The sequence below is a fragment of the Aethalodelphis obliquidens genome, unplaced genomic scaffold (assembly GCF_003676395.1).
Source record: "Aethalodelphis obliquidens isolate GAN/ISIS:26980383/991018 unplaced genomic scaffold, ASM367639v1 scaffold20, whole genome shotgun sequence".
In the NCBI taxonomy this organism is placed as follows: Eukaryota; Metazoa; Chordata; class Mammalia; order Artiodactyla; family Delphinidae; genus Aethalodelphis; species Aethalodelphis obliquidens.
This window is the reverse complement of record NW_020837964.1, coordinates 18,208,373-18,236,034: the sequence shown is the minus strand read 5'-3', so window position 1 is coordinate 18,236,034 and position 27,662 is coordinate 18,208,373. Positions and strand designations below refer to the sequence as shown.

At 44.6% G+C, this 27,662-nt stretch overlaps 2 protein-coding genes across 6 annotated transcripts in view; one reads left to right on the top strand and one right to left on the bottom strand.

Annotated features, from left to right (window-relative positions):
- Positions 1 to 1,908: 1,908 nt before the first annotated feature.
- SLC7A6OS (solute carrier family 7 member 6 opposite strand) lies at positions 1,909 to 9,436 on the bottom strand. The gene is made up of 5 exons (XM_027119497.1): positions 9,230 to 9,436; positions 8,818 to 9,093; positions 4,764 to 4,967; positions 3,421 to 3,541; positions 1,909 to 2,677 (listed from the first exon to the last, which is right to left on the bottom strand). Exons 1-5 carry the CDS (start codon positions 9,422 to 9,424, stop codon positions 2,547 to 2,549), a joined length of 927 nt encoding a protein of 308 aa, XP_026975298.1. The 5' UTR covers positions 9,425 to 9,436; the 3' UTR covers positions 1,909 to 2,546.
- The window catches only part of PRMT7 (protein arginine methyltransferase 7), a 50,001-nt gene continuing 31,676 nt past the window's right edge, over positions 9,338 to 27,662 (top strand). The window contains exons 1-4 of one of the 5 annotated variants that reach the window (XM_027119486.1): positions 9,338 to 9,576; positions 13,211 to 13,386; positions 16,414 to 16,450; positions 27,160 to 27,309. In XM_027119486.1, the coding sequence (XP_026975287.1) occupies positions 9,445 to 9,576; positions 13,211 to 13,386; positions 16,414 to 16,450; positions 27,160 to 27,309 (495 nt within the window). In that variant the 5' untranslated portion in view covers positions 9,338 to 9,444. The other 4 variants (XM_027119488.1, XM_027119487.1, XM_027119489.1 and 1 more) reach the window with 4 other exon arrangements.

Below are 27,662 nucleotides of genomic sequence, written 5' to 3'. Positions count from 1 at the left end.
TCAGCAGATTCATGATTGGAAGCAACTAATTCTGGTGCTCAGGCTGTGCTTTAGCACCCAGGTCTGGCCAAAGGGGTAGGTTTGCCCTAATGGATGTTCCTTCATGGGCCACATGGCTGCACTGGATTGGACAACTGTCCTGTGATGCTTCTAGACACTGTCATCCTGGACCCAGAAGAACCTGCTGGCTTGGTATGCCCCATGGGCTTCTTGTCCTTAGGTTTTGAAATTGGTCAATGATAAAGACGGGAACTATGAGGCAATCTACCTTTCTGACCATTCTTCTCCACCAAACCGGCCCCAGTTGCAGACGAGGGACTAACCTTGGTCACACTTGCTCAATAAAGGCAATTTAGGTGAGCATGCTCACAGCTGCCTTTGGTTCAGGGCATGCATGCATCTGTGAGAACATGGGAGTACATTCCTACTGTCATGGGTTGGGGATTTGCCTGACAACAGGGAGTCTTGTGCAAAGGCTGACTTGCCCAGACTGTGTAAACATGACTCCTGTCTGACCCAATCTGGCACCTATCCCAGGGATCCTCTGGAGCTAATTCTTCAAGCAGACTACACTTGTCTTTGAAGGATCCCTGACCCAGGCTTTAGTTCTCTATTGAAGTAAATGACCAGCTGATCTCGGGAACTTGTTGCCTCCCAGTGGCTCCAGGGGGAAGCAAGGCCCTCACACTCCAGGTGCCCTAGTACTTGCTTAGTGAGCCGTCACCCTCCTCTCATTACTGGATGGTGACCGCATTCTTCCCCTCTGTGCTGGATACAGACTTCTCCCAGGAAGCCTTCTGAGGGAGGGATGCCAGAGACTCCTTACAGCACTCAAGCTTCCTAGTGGAATTAATTTCTGCAAGGTCTTTGTTGTTTATCTCCTTCAATCCTTTTCCTGGTGTGCTAATCCCTTTTGCAGTGGGTACAGTGTGTGAAGCTGTCAGCCCTTTAATGTTAGCAAACTGTAAATGAGTACAGAAACAGCAGTGAGCACATTATAATGGCAGAGTGGTTTTCAATCCTTTGTTTCTATGCTTACAGGAGACTGAGATGACTAGTATTAGATCTGTAAGTTGCTGCCTGTTATTGCAGCACTGAATTGCACCTTAGTGGATAGTTAGGTTGGGAAACCAAGTCTGTTTGTTGGTTTTAGAGTATACACACACATGGAAATTAATCACTTTGGGGGGTTTAACAACTTGTAGATAAGAAGATAAAGATGTACAAAAAATAGAAAGTGAAATGGGTGCAGGTAGGATAGAAAAGTAGAGATGCTTATGGAATCTTAGAATTGGCAGGAAGAAGACATTTCCTTGTGTAATTTATCTTCCCATGTGATAATAAGTCTGTGCCACAGGGCAAGAGGGCACACCTTGAATCAAAGTTTCTGTATACTGTTTCCCTAGACCTGTGCAGTCCAGTATGGTAGCTACTAGCTACATGTAGCTAGTTAAGTTAAATAAAATTTAAAAATTCAGTTGCACTAATCACATTTCAAGTGCTCAACAGCCATATGTGGCTAATGGCTACTATTGCACAGTGCAGATATAGAACCTATTCGTCACTGCAGAATAAATGCTAACTCAGTCAGAGTTAAGGCATTTGTGGTTTGGAAAGGAATAGGGAAAGAGAGTGTGCTTACAAGAGATACCAATTTTGGTAAAAAAAAATTGGTCCTGTTGACTGTAGTTTGTTTTTGGTGAGTGCTGTGTCTAGTTAAACATTTCTCAATGGAAAGCCAAGTTTAGGATGTGCTTTGCTTTTCCTCACTTGCCTTAAGTTCTTAGTGTCTGAAACTTCTCACCAACCCCTCCCCCTTTTTGGTGGGAGGTAAAGGGATCAGGGAGTATGGTGGGAAAGCATATAAGATAGTCAGATTTAAAAACGTTTTAAAGGAATTACTTGCTCTCTTGTTCAAAGTTAGTTTTTATTAAAGAGATTCATACATACCCTGTTCCTTGGCACCACTGCCAGAGAAAACTAGCAATCTTTACAGCCATTATCAGAGTCAGGAAGCAGGGAGCTCTTAGCTTTTAACTAAAACCTCTCATGGCTCAGGCAGATTCTACTTTCTTTCCTAATGGCCATTACTATCCAGTCTGTGCCACTACAAGGGACCCACTGCAGCCCTTCTAGACTCTATCAAAAGAAACAGCCTTTTACTGGAGGCAGGTGGCCTGGGAAAGCCCAGTCTTAGTGCTGACAAAACGGGAGACTCTCTTCCCCTTAATTGGCTTTGGCGTAGGAGGAGAATGGGAATGCAGGTAAAATGTCTGGGCCAGGAAGCTTCACTTTCACAGCATCTCCCCCGCCCCCAGACTCTAAGGTCAGTTTTGATTGAGACAAAGGGGGGCCCTACAGATAGTAGAAAAGACGGACTCCCTTAGTGCAAGTTTTCACCATGGTGGAATGGTGCTGTTGGATATGCTTTTTCCTTCCACGTGTTAAGCTAGGAAACCCGAGAGGATGTTAACTAGTGTGGCTGACACTGCAGTCACAGAACCCTCAGGGGCTTGTGGTAGAACCTCATGGATATCACAGGATCATTAGTCTGAATCCAGGTCATGGGGGCTGTCATAGCCAAATTCCTTCTGCACATCCAAAGGGTATTTGCTCCACATCTGTGGTCCTCTGTTGTCTCCTTCTTCTTCACTGAGGCTGTTGTAATCATCAGAGACTAGAATGAGATAACAGGAATGGGCTCTAATTGTATGGTTTTCTAAATGACCACAAAAGCCCCTTCCCTTCTCAAAAAAGTCTGTTTTGTTTCCTATTATAAAATACTTGCTCAATAAAGAGAACATAGAACAATTTTTAAAAAAGCAATAAACTTCTTACCATGTAAACCAAGTCCTTTAACATTGGAGTGCTTTGTCGTTTTCCCCTCAGTATTTTTTTTTGTTGTTATAATAGTTGTAGTCATATTGCAAATATAATTTTGTTCCTTGCCACTTCCCCAATAGAATATCCCATAGCTTGATTAACTGTTCCTCTATCATCAAACACCAAGAAAGTCAAAGAACTGTGGTACCAAAGCATCCTTCCTTCCTCTTCCCCCAAGTACCATGTCTGTGTTGTTGCACAGGTAAATGCAACAGTTCTTTGGTTTGTGAAAACCCTAGGCCCACTCCTACTGGCAGACCTCTCCAGCACTCTATTCAAAGTAGGAGGGAAAGGGACCATTGCTAGGCAATGAAAGAACTAAGGATCTGAACCCAGGCCTAACTGACATTATACCTCCAGCAGCCCCCCTGGGAACACTGGTCCTTGCATGTCCTACAGCTCCACCAGCTTGTGGTCAAGCTGGTGGAGCTCAAAGGGCAGAGAAGGAAAACCAGCTAAGATACACCTGTCAACCTTGCTCACACCTCAGTCCCAGATCCCATCAGTCCCTCCCCAACCAAGGCTGCTACCACCTACCTCTGGAATCTTCATCTCCGTTACTGTTCTCCTCCTCTGGGTACTCATTGCGCCAATTATTCTCACTGTTCTCATCATCTTCATCTTCATAAATGTCCTCTGGTTGTTGGTCATCATTCACCTGCACATCTCAAAATAAACATGAGTATAAGTCAAAACCTCTAAAGTTATGCTCTGGGGGAAGCTATCAGCAGACCAACTTGGAGAGATGTCATTTAAGCGTGATGTGTGAAAAAGAGAAAACATAGGTATTAGTTTGCTAGAGGCTGTAGTAACCTTAGGCTATGAGAGGGAGACAGTAGCCCTACTCTACTCAGAGTCCAGCTCCAGGAACCACATTTCCCGGTTGGATGATCTGAACTCTACCAGAAGGGAACGCAGCAGGGTGCGGAGGAGAGACAGCTCTGAGCAGGTGATGGCAGTGATCTTCAAACTGCTGAAGGCCAGCCAGGTAGGAGAGGGATTATATGGATTACAGGTGATGCCAAAGGTTAGAGCCAAAACCCAAGTGTGAAATGCAGAAAGGAGGGGGGCTATGCAGTAGTCCAAGGTGGGTACCAAGGTGTGAGACTAGTTATAGTGCAGGTGTGGGATAGGGTGCTTCTCTCATAATAAGAGGATGAGAGGTAGATCTTAACTTTTCTCATTAATAATTTTAGAATTTAATAACGTCAGGATGTTAGCTTTCTTAATCCAACGTTTTTCACCCTTTAAGATACAATTAAAAAAAAAAAAAGCTTTTGTTTCCATAGGTCTCTTACACAAAATGGCTAAGTATTTCCATATAGCCTATGCACATTCTCTCATATACTTTATTCTTTTAGATTTTTACTTACTTATTTTTTAAATTAATTTTTATTGGAGTATAGTTGCTTTACTCCTCTCACATACTTTAAATCATCTCTAGATTACCTGTAATACCTAATACAATGCAAATACTATGTAAATAGTTGCCAATGTGCAGCAAATTCAAATTTTGCCTTTTGTAACTTTCTGGAATTTCCCCCACCGGAATATTTTTGATCTGTGGTTGGTTGAATTTGGGGATGCAGAGCCCACGGAACCTGCAAATTACACAGGGCCAACTGCATAAACAAGACTATGTTGCAAACCTTGTAAGAGACTCATTAAGAGCAAAAATTATCAATGTAGACTGTCTTTCCCAAAATTCCTGCACTAAACCCAGGTTTCTGAAAGGCATTTAGCATAAATTTTTCCTTTTAAGCAAGGATAAGAAGAACTAAGAACAATGGCAATCAGGAGTAGAACCTAGGGAGGCAAAGCATGTGACTAGAAAATGAACTGAGGCTGCCTCATGCCCCCTGCCTCATGGGCCCCCTTACCAACTCCCACTCTTGGCTATAGGGCTGCACAGAGAGGATGTTCTCAATCCATCCTGGAGTGGCCATGTCCAAATAGTAAATGTCATACACATAGTTGTCCTTCTGTTCCTCCTGGTACCCAACTCTTGGTCCATCTTCAGATAAAGTCAACCGCTCACGGATCAACTCTACAGAATTGCAGAGGATCACATCTGGGTCAGATGTCTGTAAAGAGAACAGCAGATGATACATGCATAACTTAAAACATGGATGTCCCAAGAGGAGGAACCTAAGACCTCGGTGAAGGAAGCCTCCCTGCAGTTCTCTATGTTGAATTCAAGATTCTTATCCCCATGGCCTACTAGTCTCTTCTCAGTTTAGTACTTTTTTTAAGATAGAAGCTTCCTGCTCTTTTGTGCTTGGCTGACATAAGAGCACATGGGAAGACGCCTGAGGAAGGGGAGAGCCAGCAGAGCTGGCTAGTCTTGCCCCCAGGCTCTGCTTCTACAGGTCTTCTCTGAGCTCCTTTGGTATGATGTTCTCCCCTTGGAGATCCACAGGCCGACAGCAGCACCGCTATGGTTGACCCCCAAATGGGTCTGCATTTTGTGCGGCCTCCTATAGGGGCCTAAGGGCGATTCCTGGACCCTGGTGACTACCACCAGCCATCACCCACCACTTGGCTTGCTCACCCTGACATCCTGCTTTTAATCACAAATGAGGAGTGGCCTCCCCTATAATCCTTTTTCTGTATTTTTTTTTTTTTTTGCGGTATGCGGGCCTCTCACTGTTGTGGCCTCTCCTGTTGCGGAACACAGGCTCTGGACGCACAGGCTCAGCGGCCATGGCTCACGGGCCCAGCCGCTCCGCGGCATGTGGGACCCTCCCGGACCGGGGCACGAACCCAAGTCCCCTGCATTGGCAGGCGGACTCTCAACCACTGGGCCACCAGGGAAGCCCTATAATCCTTTTTCTGATAGTTTGAGATGGATTGTCCCAGAATAGAACTTGCCCAGGTAAGATGTGCTCCAGTGGCAAGAGGCTGTGTTGTCTAGGGTAGCACAGGTCACTTTGGAAACCATAGGGACATACTGCCAGTCACTCTCGACAGGTTCATCACCAGAAGCTCTGCAGCTCAAACCAGACACTATACAGGGGGAAGAGGGGGGTGTCCCATGGCCAGGGCAGATAAAGGGAGACCAATGTTCTCATCATTTACAGGCTACAGGGAATTCTTTCTTGCTCCAAAGTCAAAAGGAACTAGAGATGTCAGTTTTTGTGCAGACTCTTGACCAACCTCAAAGCTGCTCACAAGAAAACTTCTGGTTCCAACTCACAAGCCCCCAGCCTTCAGTTCAACAAATTATGCAGCCGTTAAAATATTTACAAAAACTAGCAATACAGGGACTTCCCTGGTGGCGCAGCGGTTAAGAATCCGCCTGCCGACGTAAGGGACATGGGTTCGAGCCCTGGTCTGGGAAGATCCCACATGCCGCGGAGCAACTAAGCCCGTGCGCCACAACTACTGAGCCTGCATTCTAGAGCCTGCGAGCCACAACTACTGAAGCCCGCACGCCTAGAGCTCCACAATAAGAGAAGGCACCGCGATGAGAAGCCTGTGCACCACAAGGAAGAGTAGCCACCGCTCGCTGCAACTAGAGAAAGCCTGCGTGCAGCAACGAAGACCCAATGCAGCCAAAAACAAAAAAAGTCTCTTTAGATTTTTGGACGGCTTTAGAATCCAAACAATAAAAATAGTTTTAAAATACTAGGCTCCAATCTATTTTTAGGATGCCTGATATTACTGTAAAGCCCTGTTGTTTTCCCAAAGGCTTGCATCAATTTTAAGCACAACAGTCGTACAATTTTAATCACAGCCTTGCCAGCAGAGCTACCGGCAACCCTTTTCCTGATAGTCTAGTAGGCATAAAACCTCAAGTTTGCTTTCAGTTTAAATTTATGTTCTTTAATAATTATTCTGCACGAACATTTTTGATGTGTTTACAGTTTATATTGCATTGTTGGGAAAATCTGTGTTTATATCCTTCCTAACTTATCTACTAGGTTTTCTTATATGATTTAATGAGCTATTTAATTGACTTGATTCCACTGAACATTGGTTTGCTTTTAAAAATGTGTAACTCATGATGCAGTGTGGAATTAGTTTTGGTAAAAGAGGTGGCTATGGACATCATGCCCAAATTGTTATCCACGTATACTAGGAATGTGATTAAATATCTTTTGCTTGATATATTTTGAATAAAAATTTCATTTTAAAAAAATAAATTTATTTTTTATTTTTGGCTGTGTTGGGTCTTCGTTGCTGTGTGCAGGCTTTCTCTAGTTGCGGCGAGTGGGGGCTACTCTTTGTTGGGGTGTGCGGGCTTCTCATTGTGGTGGCTTCTCTTGTTGCAGAGCACAGGCTCTAGGTGCGCAAACTTCAGTAGTTGCAGCACACGGGCTCAGTCGTTGTGGCGCACAGGCTTAGTTGCTCCGCGGCATTTGGGATCTTCCCGGACCAGGGTTTGAACCTGTGTCCCCAGCACTGAGCACTGGCAGGCGGATTCTTAATCACTGTGCCACCAGGGAAGCCCAAGATTTCATTTTTTAAACTTCAGAAACTTAAAAGGAGATCTGAAAAATGTTTATCAAGAGGGGGCATACCTTAGATTGAGAATTTTCTATTTCTTTGGTCTTACTGCATGTAGTTGACTTTGCTTTCTGTTTTTTTTTTTTTTTTTTTTTTTTTTTGCGGTACGCGGGCCTCTCACTGTTGTGGCCTCTCCCGTTGCGGAGCACAGGCTCCGGACGCACAGGCTCAGCGGCCATGGCTCACGGGCCCAGCTGCTCCGCGACATGTGGGATCTTCCCGGACCGGGGCACAAACCCGTGTCCCCTGCATCAGCAGGCGGACTCTCAACCACTTCGCCACCAGGAAAGCCCGTGACTTTGCTTTTTGGAAGTGAGGTACAAAACTAACTTAGAAAATGTAATTAGTAGAAAGTAACACTGGGGGCTTCCCTGGTGGCACAGTGGCTGAGAATCCACCTGCCAATGCAGGGGAGAGGGGTTCAATCCCTGGTCCAGGAAGATCCCACATGCCGCGAAACAATTAAGCCCGTGCACCACAACTACAGAGCCTGAGCTCTAGACCCCGCGAGCCACAACTACTGAAGCCTGCGCGCCTAGAGCCCGTGCTCTGCAACAAGAGAAGCCACTGCAACGAGAAGCCCGCACACCGCAACGAAGAATAGACCCCACTCGCCTCAACTAGAGAAAGCCCATGCACAGCAACGAAGACCCAACAGAGCCAAAGATAAACTTAAAAAAAAAAAAAGTTAACACTGAATTAAATGTGAGAAGACTTGCATTCTAATCCAAAATCTGCCTCAAGCTTGGTATGCTACCCAGGCCTGGTCCTTTAACCTCCCTTTGATGAGTTTTCCCATCTGCTTTAGGATTCTTTACCTTGGTCAGAATCCTCCAGTGATTCCCCATCTCTGGGTGAAAGGCAGTGTATCCTTGCAACTACCTAGTTGAAAGGGTTTAGCCGGTATCCTCTCCCCAAATTCCTTACTATCTTCTCCCATCCCCCTGGGCTCCATGCACAATGACCTTGCAAACACCAGACAAATTCAGCTTCAGGGTCTTTGCACTTAGAGCTCCTCAGTGTGGAATCCCTCTGCCCAAGATATCCGCAGTGCCTTGCCATTCAAGTCTTTACTCAAAAGTCATTTTCTCAGTGAAAATGACACTGAAATGGGAGCACGCTCCCCCCGCCCCCAATAGCCCATTTCACCATCTAACATTGAATTTGTTTGATGTTTCTCTCCTCTACCTGAATGTTAGGTCCTCACTGCAGTTATCCACAGAACCTAAGAACCATGCCTGGCACATAGTGGGCGCTGAGTAAATACTTGTTGAATGGATAATCTAACCTGTAAAACATGTCCATCAAGCTGGATGGATCATCCATCTCTAAAGTGAAGCCATGTGTACCCTCCTTAACTGTGTGCTAACTTTGCGTACTCTCTGTCCCGAGAAGCCCAGAGCTCGACTCCCGGCGTGTACTCACTTTGCAGGAGATCGCGGCGGCCTCTGGGTCTCCTTCCTCGTGGACCAGGTCCAACAGCTGGAAGCCTGCGTCCTCGGCGGCTTCTGGGCTTCCCGGCGCGTCCTCGGACCCCAAGCCGCCCGAAGGAATTCCCGAGGATCGGCGGCTAGAGACTACCCTGTAGCGGCCGTTCTGCCGGATCTCCCGAGCCGACGCACGGAGATGACGGCGGATACGCTGCTGGCTGCCCTGGGACGGGCGCAGGGCGGCTCGCACAAGCGGCTGTACTGGCTCCTCCTGCGGGGAGTGGGGAGGGGGAAAAAGCGGGGGTGTGGGGCGGCATAAGCAGGGGTTCGTGAAAGGGTTAGGGAAAATGATGTGCCCCAGCTGCGCCCTAAGATCCCTTTCACACTGGCTCCCTCCGGCCCTATACCTGGGAGCGCACGGTGGCCACCAAATGGAAGACATTATTTTCTGCTGCTCTCTCCAGATCCTCCGGAGGCGTCTTTTGGGCTCCCGACTCAACTGCGCTGGAGCAGAGGCGTTTACAGGCAAGGACAAGTGCCTCAGCGGGTTCCGCACTGCGTTTCCGCTTCACGCGGAGGACCGCTGTCATGCCGGCCTCCATAGCAGCTATCGTGGAGCACCATGGGAATGCGCGGGGTGCGACGGAAGAGCTTTCCAGTTCTGCTTCCGGGCCCCACCCACGGCCCGCTCAGCGGGCCTAGGGAAGTCCCGCCTTTGAACGCCTGCCGCGGCAAGATGGCGGTGGCGGCGGAAGTGAGTGGAGAGGTTCTCACGGCCGGTGAGGCGCCGGGCTGGTTGGGAAGGTGGGGTCGCGGTTGACGGGTTAGGTGCAGCCAGCATCCTGTGCTCAGCACAAGGCTTCGGCGGAGGAATGTGGCATGGTCGTACTCGGACACTGGGGTACGCATCTCTTCGGGACGCTGGAGGAACTTTCTAGAATCCGTATGGGGCTGCTCAGAGCTCCCGGGCCGGCGGTAGTGCGGCGTTGTAGGCGGTCCCTGGCTCTGCCATCCAGTCGGGTCATTGCTTCTAGCTGGGCCTGTGACTGAGCACCTCCGCCGGGACCTGGATCATAGTACTTGGTGCCTCCCTTCAGCAATAGAGACCCGCGTCGCAATCCTAACGGAGATTCAGCCATCGCGCCCCGACTGGGCCACGGTTCCCTGGCTCACTGGTATTTCCCAGTCACAGTATTCTCAGTAGTTGGAAATCTCGGTAGTTGGAAACCAGTCTATCTACCACACACTGGCCAGAGCGGCCCTGTAAAAGCGTACATCCAACGTAGATATTCTTTTGCTTAAAACCCTTGAGTGGCTTCCAGTGCATTTAGAACAAAATCCAAACACCTTTCCGCAGCCGACATTGCAGAAGCCCACCCCTAGTCGCCAATCATTTCTTCTGCTCAGAGTGCTTCAGTCACTCAGGCTTTTGTCACTCTGCACCTGGTTCTTTACATCTTAGGACCTTTTCTTGGAAAAGTTGGGGTAAGGATTCCTGAAATATGAGCATTGCACTTTCACAGCTTTTAACCTGGGTTATTCTGTAGGCCTCCACTTAGATGCTCTTTTCCTCAGAGAGTCTTTCCATAACTTTGTTATTCTCTTTCATAGCATCCTGTATATTTCCTTTCTTGCCCTCAGGTAGTCTTTAATTGTATATTTATATTTACTCTCTTTCCCCCATTAGGGTCTGTAAATTCCTGGAGGACAAGGACCTCTTCTGTATTGTTTGTGATAGTTCTCTAGTCCTAATACAGTGCCTGGCATACAGAAGGTGCCTAGTAAATTTTGAATAAATGAACCAGACAGGCGTCTGCTCTGAAATCTGACTAGTAAAGCAATTAGGGCTTGGCATGGTGATTTCCATTAACCCTGTGAGTTCCCAGCTCTTGTAGAATGAGGAGGAGGTTAGAGTATCCTGAATCTGGAGTATGGGCTCCTTCTTGGAGAGGACAAGTCTTAATAATACGAAGAGATTCATCCATAGAAGATGTTTAGTGTTCACCCAGAGAGGTTACAGGACAGGGTTCCTGTCCTCAAGCATTTATTTAGACATATGAAACCAGTGACTTCTCTACAGATCTGAAAAGACACTGTGGTCCTAGTTACAGCCTCTGCAACATCATAGGTGAAAAGGGAATTCTATAAATTACAGTTCTTTACTATACTCTTAACCTTTAAGTGACTTTATGGTTGATTCCACGTGGACCACAGGATAAGGGTTTCAGGACTCTTCACAACATGGACCCCACCAACATGTTTGACCGCTTGTTCAGTGAAACTTCAGCTAAATGGATTAGTTCACTGTGTATGATTGTCTAAGCCTTTCTAATCTGGTGAAGTGCTTTCTCCCTCTTCTCACCCACCTAAATCCTACCCATCTTTTAAACTTTTGTCTACTACAGCATTTGTTGGACACGGTTATCTAAAGCATATTACAAATTACGGTAGTTCTAGATACTCTGTCTTTTAATAATAAGTATTAGCAGAGATGTGCAGAGCTGATTGTTGCAGCGCTTTTCAAACTGTAGGATGCAACCCTTTGGTGAGTTATTAAATCAATTTAGTGGATCGTGACCAGCATAAAAAATAAAAATTACATACAGTGGACTATATCAGAGGGTTTTGCCTACAGGAAGACTAGGTATTGTTTCGTGAAACTTTACATGTGTGTGTGTATGTTGTGTCTCAGGGTAAAGCATATTTCTTACTGGGGTTGTCAGAAAGCTTGAGAGCCACTAAATTAGAGATTAGACATGCTGAAGTAGAGTTAGAGGTAGAGTTTTACTGAAGGACAAATTGACTACTTTGAGCCAGTCCAGTGACTGCCTGAGTCTTTTCAGAAAAGATTGTTCTCCATCCTCTAGTATAAGAATTCAGTGTTTACTTAGTTTAGATAACTTCAAAAGAACGTAACTCTTGGCAGTAAAATGCCTTAGGAATGTTTAGGGTCCTGTGGAGTAGGCATTCTTTCTAAGGTTTCCTGATGATGGATCAGTGTTTATCAAGAAATGAAGGGGAGTGTGGAACACTTGCTGTTTTCTGAATGGTAAGAGGGAGGGCACTATGAGAGGCCATATCTGCTGAGAAGTACTTTCAGACTTTGAGCTTTGGTGTTTATCTCTCAGAAATAGATACCTTTGGAGAAACAGACTATATAAGATATGCATCTGGTGACATTTATTTGAAGCCTTTGTTTTTTTTTCAGACGGAGAAAGGTTTTTAAAAATTGTTTTTAAAATTGAATATGGAGTGGATAAGTAAATTGTTTTTAAAATTGAATATGGAGTGGATAAGTAATCATAAAAAATAGTGAGGCATAAAGAATGACAATATCATGGACACCTGTATTCCCACCACCCGGGTTTTTTAATTTTTAATTTTTTAAAAAAAATTTATTTACCTTGGCTGTGTTGGATCTTCGTTGCTCCGTGCGGGCTTTCTGTAGTTGTGGCGAGCAGGGGCTACTCTTCGTTGTGGTGCGCGGGCTTCTCATTGCAGTGGCTTCTCTTGCTGCAGAGCACTGGCTCTAGGCGCGCGGGCTTCGGTAGTTGTGGCACACAGGCTTAGTTGTTCCGCGGCATGTGGGATCTTCCCGGACCAGGGCTTGAACCCGTGTCCCCTGCATTGGGAGGCGGATTCTTAACCACTGCGCCACCAGGGAAGCCCCCACCACCCAGTTTTAGAAAAATAATAATACTGTTACTTTTGAAGTCCCTTGTGTGGCCCTCGTTGATTCCATCCTTTTCCCCTCCCTCTTAGAGGTAACCACTATCCTCATTCCTGCCATGCTTTTTAGTGTGATCCCTGAAGAATATATTGTTCTATGTTGAATAGTTATAAATTTCATATGAATGGAATCATTTGTATTCTGTGATTTGCTTCTTTTTTGGCTCAATGTTATATTCCTGGGATTAGCCATGTTTGCATATAGCTCTGATTTATTTGTTCAGGTGAGGTTTCTTTGTTGGTTTGAATTGCTTTTTCTTTGTATTTTTCCTTAAACTAAGTGTTTACCTTTCTGAGGCAGTATTGGTGATACTCCTTTACCACCACCCCGATCGATCTCTTTGTGTTCTCCTTTCCTTCTAGCCCTTTCCTTTGCATTATTTCTCTTCTTACCTGCCTTCACCTGAGGCTGTACTCAGATGCACCTGTAAGGGTCATTTGACCCTATTGGAATCGTTGAGGACTGCTGAAGTTCCCAGATAGCTTTCTGAGTTTTTGTCTTAATAGTATTTGATGTTATATGCTGAATATAAAACCAAGTAACTCTGCTGGAAAGATTAAAATGCTGATTAACATATTTTCAGTGGCTCTGACATTTTTGTCTATTTCTTGGTTTCTTTTTTTTTCTCCTCTACATTTTTGGGCATTACAATTTGAAGAGATTTCTGACGATCAGACCTGTCTACAAGCAGCTGGCAAGGCTGCCTTTCTATGCTAAAACTGAGGAGCTAATTGGCACCATGAAAGTCTTCTGTGGGCGGGCCAACCCAACCACGGGATCTGTGGAGTGGCTGGAGGAGGATGAGCATTATGATTACCACCAGGAGATCGCAAGGTAACAAGGGTTTTTCCACAGTTGGCTGCAGCTGGGTGGGGCCCTTGATCTCAAAGCAGATGCCTTGGAATCTAGTCTGAGTGGGGAATAGGCTGTCACCCAGTGCTTCTGATCAGGGCAGGTGTTGATCACCAGCAGGTCTGCTCAGCTAGGTAGGTTTGTGTGGGAGTTAGGCAAAGTTATGCCTGTGTGGAGAGTCAGACATTTTGTGGCAGCTGTACCAGAGTCCCCGAGGATCTGTCTTGTGGACCAAAGAGGACTCAAAGTTCAGTAGTAGTAGACGAGTTTATGAAGTTTAATTATTTACTTGCGTCACTGAAATGGTGGCACATTTATCATATAGTTAAATTCTCTTTAATGGAAAAAGTGGGGAAAAAATGAGGTTTTTTTTTTTCCTTTGGAGGGATGTTTAAAAGTATGTAAGTGAGTTACTGTTGTTTAGCAATCATTAAGTGCATATAACACCGTGCTAAGGCTGTGAATATCAAAATGACAGAGATAAGGTTCTCATCCTCAAAGAACATGCAGTTTTGTGGAATAGACAGACATATAAAAAACTATGACACCATGAGATAAAAGTCAGTGGAAATGGGCACAAAAGTACATGGAAGCAGCAAGAACCAACTGGGCTGGGAGGGCGATATTTGAATGATTTCCCAAATCTAAAGAGAGGGAGATTGCTTTCTGAGCAGCAGGGATTATGTGCAAACTTCCAGATGAGCTAGTTTGAGGAATGGCTAGCAAGTCATTGTGGCTGGAGTGTGGTGCAAAATTAGGGCTATAGTGAGAGAGGATGCTGAAAAGGTAGGCAGGGGTCATGTTGTAATTGGTGGTAGCAAAATGCAGGAAGAGGAACCTGATTGTATAAGTTCTAGTTTAGCCACTTCTTAAGCTACTTGACTTCTTAACGTCAAGTAGCTTGACGTTAGCCAAGCTACTAAACTTCTCTGAGGATCAATGTAGTAATATATGCCTCATATACAGTATAACAGTATATACCTCAGTATAACAATATGTATATCTCATCATATAATACCCTTTTCTTAGGGTTATTTGATGAGTGAATGAAGTACAATGTCTGGTACAGAGTAAGGGCTCAAACACATTACTTTCTTTCTAAATATTTTGGACGTTATTTTCTGAGTGATTGAGGTGTTAAATGGGGAAGAAAAAAGATTAGGTTGCATTTTGGAACATTAACCTGAGAGCAGTGTGGAAAGTGGGTTGGAGGGTGTGAAAACCATATGGGCATTTGGGTGGATATTGCAACCCCAAGGCTGAGACAGTGGAGGTGGAGAGAGGAGGAAAAAGCTTTGAGAGAGCTTGAGTTTCGTAACTCATTGGATGCAGTGATGGAAGGAGAGAGAGAAAATGAAGTAAGCACCAAGATTTCTGGTTAGAGTGACTAGGTAGATGGAACTCTTGTTGCTTGAGAAGAACACAGGAGGAATGGGTGTTGTTGGGGTGATGAAGATTAGGTATCTGGCTTTGGACATCCAGATGGAAATGCCACTGGGCAGATAAATATGGGTCTGGAGACAGTTTGCAGTTGTTAGAGTTGAAACTGGAAGAGATTGCAGGGTTTCAGAGATTGTGTAGAATGTGAAAGGTAGAGGACTAGAGAAGGAATTCTGGAATAGCTGACGAGGCAAGACAACCAGGAGGGCATGGCCAGAGAGTAGAAAGGAAGAGAACGTTTCAGGAAGAGGGAGTGTCCAGCAGGGTCAGAGAAATCCTGGATGTTAATGACGTGAGTGAGCTGGTGGTGCTTAGGAAGAGTGATGTCAGTGGAGTCAGGGGAGTGAGTGGGTGGTGAGGCAGGGAAGATGGGGGAGTGAAAATGCCCCTTAAAAGGTGGAGAGGGGCTTCCCTGGTGGCGCAGTGGTTGCGAGTCCGCCTGCCGATGCAGGGGACACTGGTTCGTGCCCCGGTCCGGGAAGGTCCCACATGCCGCGGAGCGGCTGGGCCCGTGAGCCACAGCTGCTGAGCCTGCACGTCCGGAGCCTATGCTCTGCAACGGAAGAGGCCACAGCAGTGGGGGGCCCGCGAACCGAAAAAAAAAAAAAAAAAAAAAAAGGTGGAGAAAAGTAGAAAGGACCAGATTTCAACTAAGCACTCGCAGGTGAGTTCAAATGTTAAAAACCTTGGTATGCCATTAAAAAAAAAAGAAGCCTTTGCATTTGGTGCAGTGTTCCTCAAAATGTAGAGTATGAAATACCTGTGTCACAGTTACCTGGAGCACCAGTTCAAGTGCAGATTTCCAGACTCCAGCTCCATCTTCTAGATCAGAAGCTCTTTGTGTGTATTGTGGGAATCTGCATGTAAAATAAGCTCTTCATTAATTCTGATGTTGACCCAAAGCTGGAGGTCCTCTGTTTAATGAGAGTGCCTTAACTCTCACCTGGAATTCTCAGAAGGCATCTTTGGGCTGAGACTGTTGAGTTCTGGGGGCTTATCCTGACCCTGCCAGAGATTTTTCAAGTTTTTGAATTACTACAATAGAAAATATGGATAAGCAGCTCTCCTCCCTGTAGTTTGGTGAATGCTTCTTCGTTGTCCCTGATGACAACCAAGGGAAAGTGCCAGGCATGATACCCTTCACATATACAGCAGGCATATACTTTCCCTTTCCCCGATTCCTCTCCCCAGTGTTACATCTGTGATCATCCCAATGTACAAATGTATGCAAGATTATGTAAAGTATTGGACACATCTGAGTTGTTCCTGAGGAAAAAATCGTATGATGTACAACATGATCAGTATGCTAGGACTATGGAATTACTGTGACAGGCCTAACTATCAGCATTTTTAGTCTGAGATTCTTTACTGAAAATAAACATCTGTCTCTGAGATTTTTTTCTGCAGTACAGGAGAATGACAGCTTATAGCTCTATTAAAATAGTTTAAAATGGGCCTGGATATTTGTTCCATCTGATAAAAGAATATATTTATATATGTAAATATTCTCATATGTTGATGTTTATCATTATTAGCAGAAGTTTCTGACCTGTCTTTTTATTCTTTTAGGTCATCCTATGCTGATATGCTGCATGACAAAGACAGGGTAAGTATAGAAGGAAACTGTTATCTTGATGTGGTGTTTGAAACCTTCCATTACAAGAAGGTTAAAAACTTCCCCCAGAGGCATGATGTTAGAATGATGCAGAGAGGCAGTACGGTGTAGTGGTTGGGAAATCAGGAAGCTGGGTCCTACTTCCTGCTCTGTTATTGACTTGAGCGTGACCTTGGAGAAAACATGGGACCTCTGCAGACCTCATTTATTAGAATTTACAGTGAGTGGGCCATACTAACTGATTTCCATGATCTCTAGATAAAAATACTTTGATTACACAGTTTTACCTCGTATAGTCAGTTTGTAATTTTAAAATAAAATCTCTAGAGGTCACTGCAGACTGTATTTTGTAAAGCATATTTGGCTTTCACTGCAGAATTACATTTCAGCTTTTGTCCTTTGTTTCATCTGAGTTTTCTTTGTCTGTTTGAGTAAATGTTAACAGTTCTGGTCTTATGATGGCTAGCAACCCAGGATTTCCTTGTCTACCAGAGTGCTTGACTAGTCAGCCTCATCCAGATGGTTCAGAAATTGGGAGGCTTGAAGGAGAAGGATGCAGGGCCACACTTAAAAACTGAGCAGTGCACTGCAGAAAGATCAGGGAACATGGCAGGGCTCGTCATGAGGCTGTGTGGTGTCTCGTTGACCCAGCCCTGGTTAACTGCTCAGCTTGCCTACTTCTTGGTAACACTATGACAGAAGGACCTCCTTCAGCACCATTAGTGTGTAGGCTCCATGGGAGGGGCTAGGTGCCTCTCTAATTTTCGTCAAATATTTGAGTGCCTTTGCTGAGCTGTTGGGGAATTACAGAATGTGGAACAAATATTGTTCCCAGCTTTTGACTAATCCTTTCTAGTTTAATGGTCTTCTTGGACTCGTGGGCCTGTGAGCCTCTCTGATTTTAGTGTCATCTCCAGTGAGGGTCCTTTTTGACCCAGCTTCCAGGGGATTTGGGCAAATGGCATCGTCATCCATCTGGTTAGCCAAGCCAGATGGCGCCCTTTTCCTTATCTGAGCCTGTAGTTGGTTGGTCATCAAATCCTATGGTTCTTTCAACCCCATTGCCTGCTCAGCCGTCATTTACTGGCGTTGGTCCCTCTTCTCCTTCCTCTATACAGCAGCCCAAGGGGTCTTTCTGAAATGCCCATCTGACCATGTTACTCCTCTGTTTAAAACCCTTCAGTGGCCTGTCCCTGCTTTTGAGGTAAAATTCAACCTCCTTGGTGGAACATTCCTGACTCTTCATTATTTACCTCTAACTTCTGTTCTCCCCTCCCCGGTTCTGCACATGAGGAAATGGAGTCAGAAGTTGCTGGTTAGTGGCAGAGTCAATAAAAACATATTTCTCTATGCTTTGGCATGGTGCCTCACATTTTGTTGTTTTATTTTATTTTTTTTTAGTAAGGTTTTATTTATTTATTATTTATTTATTTTTTTGGCTGCGTTGGGTCTTCGTTACTGCGTGCGAGCTTTCTCTACTTGCAGTGAGTGGGGGCTACTCTTTGTTGTGGTGCGCGGGCTTCTTATTGCAGTGGCTTTTCTTATTGTGGAGCACGGGCTCTAGGCGTGCAGGCTCAGTAGTTGTGACATGCAGGCTCGGTAGTTGTGGCTCACAGGCTCTATAGCACAGGCTCAGTAGTTGTGGCGCACGGGTTAGTTGCCCCGTGGCATGTGGGATCTTCCTGGACCAGGACTAGAACCCATGTCCCCTGCATTAACACGCAGATTCCTAACCACTGTGCCACCAGGGGAGTCCTGTTGTTGTTTTAAAACACTTCCATTATCCCATAAAATTATTTCCTGTTTGTTTGTAATCAATCCTGGTACCCAACTCCCTGGTTGCCCCTGCCTGCCAGGCAACCACTGATAGGTTTTCTGTCTCTATAGTTTTGCCTTTTCTAGAAATTTCATCTAAATGGAATGATATGATACATAGTCTTATGTGTCTTTGTCCCTTCATTCATCATTTGAGGGTCATTCATGTTGAATGTGTCAATATCCATTTCTTTTTTTTTTTTTTGGCCATGTTATGTAGCATGTGGGATCTTAGTTCCCCGATTGAACCCATGCCCCCTGCATTGGGAGCACAGAGTATTAACCATTGGACCTCCAGGGAAGTCCCAATATCCATTCCTTTTTATTGCTGAGTAATACTCCATTATATGGATATACCATGTTTTATCCTTTTACCAATTAACAGACATTTGGATTGTTTCCAGTTTTTGTGTATTTTGAATAGTTTTGTTGTGAACGTTCACATATAAGCCTTTGTGTGGACATGTTTTCATTTCTTTCAGAAAATGTATAAGAGGGACTTCCCTGGTGGTGCAGTGGTTAAGAGTCTGCCTACCAGTGCAGGGGACACGGGTTTGAGCCCTGGTCTGGGAAGATCCCACATGCCGCGGAGCAGCTAAGCCCGTGCGCCACAACTACTGAGCCTGCGCTCTAGAGCCCACGTGCCACAACTACTGAGCCCAAGTGCCGCAACTACTGAAGCCCGTGCGCCTAGAGCCCATGCTCCGTGACAAGAGAAACCACCGTAGTGAGAAGCCCGTGAATCGCAACAAAGAGTAGCCCCCGCTCGCCGTGACTAGAGAAAGAGCACGCACAGTGACGAAGACCCAAGGCAGCCAAAAATAAATAAATAAATTTTAAAAAAAAACAACTACAAAGTTAAATAATGTACACTTAACATATAGACCCAGCAGTTCTACTTTTTTTTTTTTTTTTTTTTTTTGCGGTACGCGGGCCTCTCACTGTTGTGGCCTCTCCTGTTGCGGAGCACAGGCTCCGGACGTGCAGGCTCAGCGGCCGTGGCTCACGGGCCCAGCCGCTCCGCGGCATGTGGGATCTTCCTGGACCGGGGCATGAACCCGTGTCTTCTGCATCGTCAGGCGGACTCTCAACCACTGCGCCACCAGGGAAGCCCTCTTATACATTTTTAAAATTTTTATTTATTTATTTATTTTTGGCTACCTTGGGTCTTCGTTGCTGCACGCGGGCTTTCTCTAGTTGTGGTGAGTGGGAGCTACTCTTCATTGCGGTGCCCGAGCTCTGGGTGCATGGGCTCAGTAGTTGTGGCACATGGGCTCTAGAGCGCAGGCTCAGTAGTTGTGGCGCATGGGCTTAGCTGCTCCGCAGCATGTGGGATCTTCCTGGACCAGGGCTCAAACTCGTGTCCCCTGCATTGGCAGACAGACTCTTAACCACTGTGCCACCAGGGAAGTCCCTATCTTTGTAGTTTTAATTTCCATTTTTTCTAATGGCTAATGATGTCAAACATCGTTTCATGTGCTTATTTGCTATCCGAATACCTTTTGGTGTGGTCTAGGGTTTTGAACATTAGGTAGGACTCTTGATAGATACTACCAATTGCCTTTTAAGAGGGCTCCAATAGTAGCTTTAAAGTTGGATAATTAATTTTATTTATTTTATATACAGCAGGTTCTTATTAGCTATCTATTTTATACATATTAGTGTATACATGTCAATCCCCGTCTCCCAATTCATCCCCACACCCAGCCCCCCGCCGCTTGCCCCTCTTGGTGTCCATATGTTTGTTCTCTACATCTGTGTCTCTGTTTCTGCCCTGCAAACCGGTTCATCTGCACCATTTTTCTAGATTCAAAGTTGGATAATTAAAAAGTGATAGCTAGGGCTTCCCTGGTGGTGCCGTGGTTGAGAGTCCGCCTGCCGATGCAGGGGACACGGGTTCGTGCCCCGGTCCGGGAGGATCCCGCGTGCTGCCGAGCGGCTGGGCCCGTGAGCTGTGGCCGCTGGGCCTGCGCGTCCGGAGCCTGTGCTCCGCAACGGGAGAGGCTGCAGCAGTGAGAGGTCCGCGTACAGCAAAAAAAAAAAAAAAAAAAAAAAAAAAAGTGATAGCTAATTTAATGAGTGTTATTAATTTGGAACATATGCAGGCCCTGGTTTACTGTTGAGGGTGCTGCTAATTAGGGTTCTCAGGTGATCAGCTCCTGCTTTTTGGGGATATAGTGTATTTGATGTTCATTTTCCTAGTTCAACAATTCTAACAATTGCCATCCTGATTTTTTTAACTTTTTTTTCCTTTCATCGTGGTAAAAAGCACATAACATAAAATGACATACTGATTTTATCCAAAGCATAAATGCAGTTACTTTAGGAGTCAAATATTTCCGTGAGGCTTATTGTGAAAAATAGCAGTCCCAGGGCTTCCCTGGTGGTGCAGTGGTTAAGAATCCGCCTGCCAATGCAGGGGACACAGGTTTGTGCCCTGGTCCGGGGAAGATCCCATATGCCGCGGAGCAACTAAGCCTGTGCGCCACAACTGCTGAGCCCATGTGCAACAACTACTGGAGCCTGTGCGCCTAGAGCCTGTGCGCCACAGCAAGAGAAGCTACCACAATGAGAAGCCCGCGCTCTGCAACGAAGAGTAGCCCCCGCTTGCTGCAATTAGAGAAAGCCTGCGTGCAGCAGGAAAGACCCAGCACAGCCAAAATATAAATAAATAAAAAATAAATAATTTCTAATAAATAAATAAAATAAAATTGGGTAGACAGAATACACACACACATACAAAAACATGCTGTTTAAAAAAAAAAGAAAAAAAGGGACTTCCCTGGTGGCGCAGTGGTTAAGAACTCGCCTGCCAATGCAGGGGACACAGGTTCGAGCCCTGGTCCGGGAAGATCTCACATACCGCGGAGCAGCTAAGACCATGAGCTACAACTACTGAGCCTGCACTCTAGAGCCCACGAGCCACAACTACTAAAGCCCGTGCGTCTAGAGCTCGTGCTCCACAACAAGAGAAGCCACTGCAATGATAAGCCCGGGCACTACAACGAAGAGTAGCCCCCGCTCACTGCAACTAGAGAAAGCCCACGCTCAGCAACAAAGACCCAACGCAGCCAAAGATAAATAAATAAATAAATATATTTATTAAAAAATAAATAAAGAAGCAGTACCCTGGTGTATCATCCCCCAGACAGTACCTTTTAATAGTTACCTTCAGAGGCAACCTCATTTCTTTTCTTTGAGCTGTTTTATGTTTACTTCCAGATCTAAATAACTATTATCTATTGACTTTCCACTGTGAGAGCTGAGAGTTTGGTATTCTTTCAGCTCCTCCTTCCCACTCGTTCTCTGTCCCAATGTAGTTATAATTTTTGCTAAATTGATATTCAGTGTTTCAGTAGGCAAGTCACTTAAATTCTTTGTGCCTCTGTTTTCTCATCTGTAAAATAGGGATAACGATAATACCTCCTTTTGAAGGGTTGTGATGAGGTAAACACATAAATGTTCATGTTAGTTAAGATTGTATGTTGACTTTATTAGGCATGTGTAAACACTGTTCACAGTTGAGCTATGCGATATACTTTGATTGCTTTTTCTTTCTTGAATAACTTTATTAATAATTATCTTATTTTTGCTTTGTTTTCTTTTTTTTCTTTACTTTTTGGCCACGCCTTGCTGCTTGCAGGATCTTAAGTTCCCCGACTAGGGATCGAACCCGTGCCCTCGGCAGTAAAAGCGTGGAGTCCTAACCACTGAACTGCCAGGGAATTCCCTTGCTTTGTTTTCTATGTACTCATCCTTTTATGCCCAAACTTTCTCCCAGTAGTATAATTTTCCTTTCTGAAGGAAAGGTCAAAACAATCAGCTATTCTGTCAGTTTCATCTTCTTGGAGATTGTCTCTGGGATCATTTTGCCCTGCTCCAGTCTGGACTGGGTGCCTTCTAGACCTGCTGTGTATCTGTCGTCCTGGGATTCTTGTTTATTGTCTGTAGACTTCCTTCATTCCTCTTTTTTTATTGGGTCTTCCATTTCCTGCATCCTATGTATTCCTCTTTGGTTCCCTCCCTCTTTGGTGAAGCTCATCCTTCCTCACTTTCCTGTGAGAGGGTTTGTGGGAAGTAAGGTTTTTGAGACTTGGCTTGTCCAAAAACTTCTGTATTCTATCCTCACACTTAAGGCTGGATTCTAGTTTGGAAATCACTTCAGAATTTTGACATTATCACTCCATTTTCTTTTTAAGTCTAGTACTATTTTAAAGGCTTTGATATTTTAAACTCTAGTACTATTCGTATTCTTTAAAAGAACCTTTTTGTTATAACATAGACACACAAAACAGTATAAAATGTATATGTATAGTTTAAAGAAGAATAATAAAACAAATGCTCATAGACTCACTACTCAGCTTAGGAAATGGAACATTACCATTACTTGGAATTCCTTATGTGTTCCTTGATTGCATTTGTTTTCCTCCTTCCAGAAGTTTCCACTGTCTTGAATTTTGTATCAGTTACTCTCTTGCTTTTCTTTATAGTTTTACCACCTACTACATGTCCTTAAAATATAAATTCTTAGTTTTGCCTGTTTTTGAACTTTATACAATGGAGTCATAATGTGTTTATTCTTTGTGACTTGTCTTTTTGCTCAGCATTGTTTTTGAGATTCATCCATTTTGCATGTAGCTGTAAGTTCATTCATTTTCACTGCTATACAGATTCCATTGTGTAAATATATCACTACTTACCCATTCTTCTGCTGATAGGCTTTGGCGTTGTTTCCAGCTTCCTTCTATTGTAAGTAGTGCTACCTGGAACACTCCAGTAACTGTACTCTGGTGCATATGCTTATTTTTCTCTAGGGTGTGTATACCTGGGAATGGAATTGCTGGCCATCAGCCATCAGGTGTGTCTAGCTCTATGGGTAATGTCAGATTCTTTTCCAAACTAATAGTGCCAGTTTACATTCTCATGTCTTGTGTATTAACCAATTTTTACATCTTTGACAATCTGGTTGGATTGAACTAGTCTCTCACTATAGTTTTAATTTGCATTCCCCTGATCACTGCTGAATGTGAGCTTTTTTCATTTTTCATTGGCTATTCATGTTTCCTCTTTTATGACCTAGTAATTTGTAGGAATTCTTTATATATTCTGGGTACTAACCATTTGTCAGTTACATGTATTGCTGGTCTCTTAGTTTGTGGGGTTTTTTCCACAATACAAGTTCTTAAATTTAATGTCAAATTTATCTTATATTTTCTTTATTGACTGGTGCTTTTTGTCTCATATTTAAGAAATTCTTCCTTTTGCCAAGGGTTTAAAAGCTATTGCTGATAATACTGAATTTCAATTTTTTTTTTTTTTAATAAATTTATTTATTTATTTATTTTTGGCTGCATTGGGTCTTCGTTGCTGTGTGTGGGCTTTCTCTAGTTGCAGCGAGCGGGGGCCACTCCCTGTTGCGGTGCACAGGCTTCTCATTATGGTGGCCTCTCTCACCGTGGAGCATGGGCTCTAGGCACGCGGGCTTCAGCAGTTATGGCTCACAGGCTCTAGAGCGCAGTCTCAGTAGCTGTGGCGCACGGGCTTAGCTGCTCCGCGGCATGTGGGATCTTCCCAGAACAGGGATTGAACCTGTGTCCCCTGCATTGGCAGGCGGATTCCCAACCACTGTGCCACCAGGGAAGCCCTCAATTGTTTTTTATTTACTGATTTGGAATCCTGTAATCTTTCTCAGTTCTCTTAATTCTAATAATTATTTGTAGGTGTTTTGGGTTTTCTTCACACTCGTCTCATATGTGATTAATAATAATTTTCTTTCTTTCTATCTAGATCTTATTTCATTTTTTCTTGCTGTAATGTGTTGGATAGAATCTCCAATATAATGTTCACTTCATCTGATTTTGGGTGAATTTATTTGCTAAAGATTGTTTTTAATATCCTTTAATCTCTTTTGTTTATTTACTTATTCGGTTGCATTGGGTCTTTGTTGCTGCACGTGGGCTTTCTCCAGTTGCGACAAGTCGGGGCTACTCTTCATTGCGGTGCGTGGGCTTCTCATTGCGGTGGCTTCTCTTGTTGTGGAGCACGGGCTCTAGGCGCGTGGGCTTCAGTAGTTGTGGCACATGGGCTTAGTTGCTCTGTGGCATGTGGGATCTTCCCGAACCAGGGATCAAACCCATGTCCCTGCATTGGCAGGCAGATTCTTAACCACTGCGTCACCAGGGAAGTACCCTCCTGGTGGACTCTTTAATCTCTGCAGCATATATACTGATATCACCACCTCATCACCCGCCCTTCATTCCCAGTTTTTGGCTACTTGTACTTCTTTTTCTTCCTTTACCATTTTTTTCCGTTTCTTTTTTGGACTGGTCTTACCAGAGGTTCTTCAAGTTTTTAATCTTTTGAAATAACTAAATTTTATCTTCATTGATTTCTGTTTTATATTTGTTTCCTAATTCATTGATTATTGTTCTTTATTATTTTTATTCATCTACTCATTTGGAGTTTATTTTGCAGCCCTGTTTCTAATTTTTTAGGTGGATGCCTGTCTCATCTTTTGTCTTTTTTTAATGCATTTCTCTCCAAATATTGCTCTTGCCATCCCATGAGTTTTGATATATAGTTTTAAAAAAATTACTCAATTCTAGATTTTTTTTTTAATGCAGACCAAGCGCAGACCTCAGGCCCAGCAGAAATCTGCATTCTTTTTGTTTGTTTGGTTTTGTTTTTTGGCCTTGCCATGCAGTTTGTGGAATCTCAGTTCCCTGACCAGGGATTGAACCTGGGCCATGGCAGTGAAAGCCCAGAATCTTTACCACTAGGACACCAGGGAACTCCCTAGATATTTTCTAATTCCCTTTTGCTTTAGTCTTTTACCTGTGAGTTTAAAATTTCTTAGGGTTCAAAAATCTTTTTTCTTTAGTTACATTTTTTTTTTTTTTTTGCGGTATGTGGGCCTCTCACTGCTGTGGCCTCTCCTGCTGCGGAGCACAGACTCCGGATGCGCAAGCCCAGCGGCCATGGCTCACGGGCCCAGCCGCTCTGCGGCATGTGGGATCCTCCTGGACCGGGGCATGAACCCGCGTCCCCTGCATCAGCAGGTGGACTCTCAACCACTGTGCCACCAGGGAAGCCCTTGAGTTACATTTTTGTTATTGAAATTTCTAACTTGATTGTACTGTGGTCAGAGAATATTGCCCTTTTGGTACCAGTCCTGTATCAAAATATCAAAATATAGTCCTGTATTAGTTCATTTTCTACTGCATAACAAATTATCCCCAAACTTAATGGCTTAAAGAGTTATCTCACTTTTTTTTAATTAATTAATTTATTTTATTTCTGGCTGCTTTGTGTCTTTGTTGCTATGCGTGGGCTTTCTCTAGTTGCGGCGAGCAGGGGCTACTCTTCATTGCGGTGCATGGGCTTCTTATTGTGGTGGCTTGTCTTGTTGAGCACGGGCTCTAGGCATGCAGGCTTCAGTAGTTGTGGCATGCAGGCTCAATAGTTGTGACTCTTGGGCTCTAGAGCGCAGGCTCAGTAGTTGTGGCACAGCGGGCTTAGTTGCTTCATGGCATGTGGGATCTTCCCGGACCAGGGCTCGAACCTGTGCCCCTTGCATTGGCAGGCAGATTCTTAACCACTGTGCCACCAGGGAAGTCCGTGTCTCACAGTTTTTGTGGGTCAGAAATCTGGACTCAGCTTAGCTTGAGTTCCCTGCCTCTGGGTCTCTTATAGGCTGTGATCAAGGTGTCAGCTGGTAGGGGAGTCATCTTAAGGCTCAACTCAGGTGAATCCACTTCTAGGTGTTGGCCTCTTTTTCTTCTTTAATATTTATGTATGTATGGCTGCGTCAGGTCTTAGTTGCGGCATGTGGGATCTTCGTTGTGGCACGTGGGCTTCTCTCTAGTTGTGGCCCGTGTGCTCAGTAGTTGCAGTGCATGGGCTTAGTTGCCCCTCAGCATGTGGGATCTTAGTTCCCTGACCAGGAACCCATGTCCCCTGCATTGGAAGGTGGATTCTTAACCACTGGACCACCAGGGAAGTCCATGTTTGGCCTCTTAATATTGCTTACTGACTTGGCAAGGTCATCAGTGCATTTAAACAGATTTACATATATTTACCCCATCATTTTTAGTTATTTTCAACAGAAGGGTCAGGGTACTTAATCGGCCAAACTGTTATAGAGAAAAAAATGTGTCTGCTTAAGCTACTAAGGACCTGAACTAAAAATGAAGAAATGATTTTGTGAGAGGAAAATATTTTTTAGCCCAGGAAGCTGTATGAATTAGAGTCCAGTGAGGAGACCAAAAGCAATGTTATATATTTCAACAGAGGGAATTTAATAGAGGGAATTGGTTACACAGGTGTGGGAGGGCTGGGAGGCACCAGGGTAGCCTAGTGATAGTAATTGCAGAAAGCAGTCCCCTTTCCTAGGGCTGGGGACACAAAGGGAGAAGACTGGGGTTTCCAGAACCTAGATGTGTGGAGGAGAGTTCCTGTGAGGCTAGTGCTCAGATGTCTGAGAGGAATTTCTGCTTGAGTGCTGCTGCTAGCTCTGAAGGGCCCAAGGAGAGCCCTTATGTGGGAAGGAACAAGCTTTCTCCTACCTTCCAGTCACCCTCTAGTTCCCCTGTTGTCCAGTCCTAACAGCTGGAAAGAGGAGAATGTAGTTTGCAGAGCCCTAGCCCCAGCATGTCTAAGCAGAGTATAGAAGAGTGGATGTGATGGGGAGAGACCATCGCTTAATTTAAGAGGTTGACCCAGTGCCCCTGGAGCCTCAGGAGGCCTGCCCAACTCAGCCAGTGTAAGTCACAGAGGTTATAGGGTCATGACTTACACTGCTGCTGCCAACCATGACTTCAGAACTTCGCAAAGCACTTATTTATAAAACTGGTATGAAATAACAACTGTTTCTCCCTTTTTCTTAGAATATGAAATATTACCAAGGTATCCGGGCTGCTGTGAGCAGGGTGAAGGACAAAGGACAGACGGCCTTGGTTCTTGACATTGGCACTGGCACAGGACTCTTGTCAATGATGGCTGTCACGGCTGGTGCTGACTTCTGCTATGCCATTGAGGTGAGGCACACTCTTCACATGTGTGTCCTGTGTCCTACGTGGGAAGTCCTTTGTGTCCCTTGCACTCTGCCCATCTGTTTGTTCACAGACAGACATCCATGCCAAGCACAGGGTCAGGTTTGGAGAACACAGAGATGAATCAGACACAGTTCCTTTCTCCAGGAGCTCATTTTCTTCCCTGAAAATAGTGGTTCTCAGCCTTGGCTGCATGTCAGAATCACTGAGGAAATTTAAAAAAGCTAATGTCTAGTCAGTCGTTGTCATGTCCTCCCCCCACCTACCCATTTTTTTTTTTTAAATCAGGGGTGATATTATTATTTATTTATTTATTTATTTATTTATTTATTTATTTT

What these genes read in the sequence shown, in the direction of transcription:
- SLC7A6OS (XM_027119497.1), bottom strand. Translation starts at nt 9,424, where the DNA reads ATGGAGGCCGGCATGACAGCGGTCCTCCGCGTGAAGCGGAAACGCAGT. An exon ending in ATAGCCAAGAGTGGGAGTTG is followed by an intron (nt 3,542 to 4,763) that starts GTAAGGGGGCCC and finishes TGAGATGTGCAG; the next exon opens with GTGAATGATGACCAACAACC. An exon ending in CGGAGATGAAGATTCCAGAG is followed by an intron (nt 2,678 to 3,420) that starts GTAGGTGGTAGC and finishes ATCTCATTCTAG; the next exon opens with TCTCTGATGATTACAACAGC.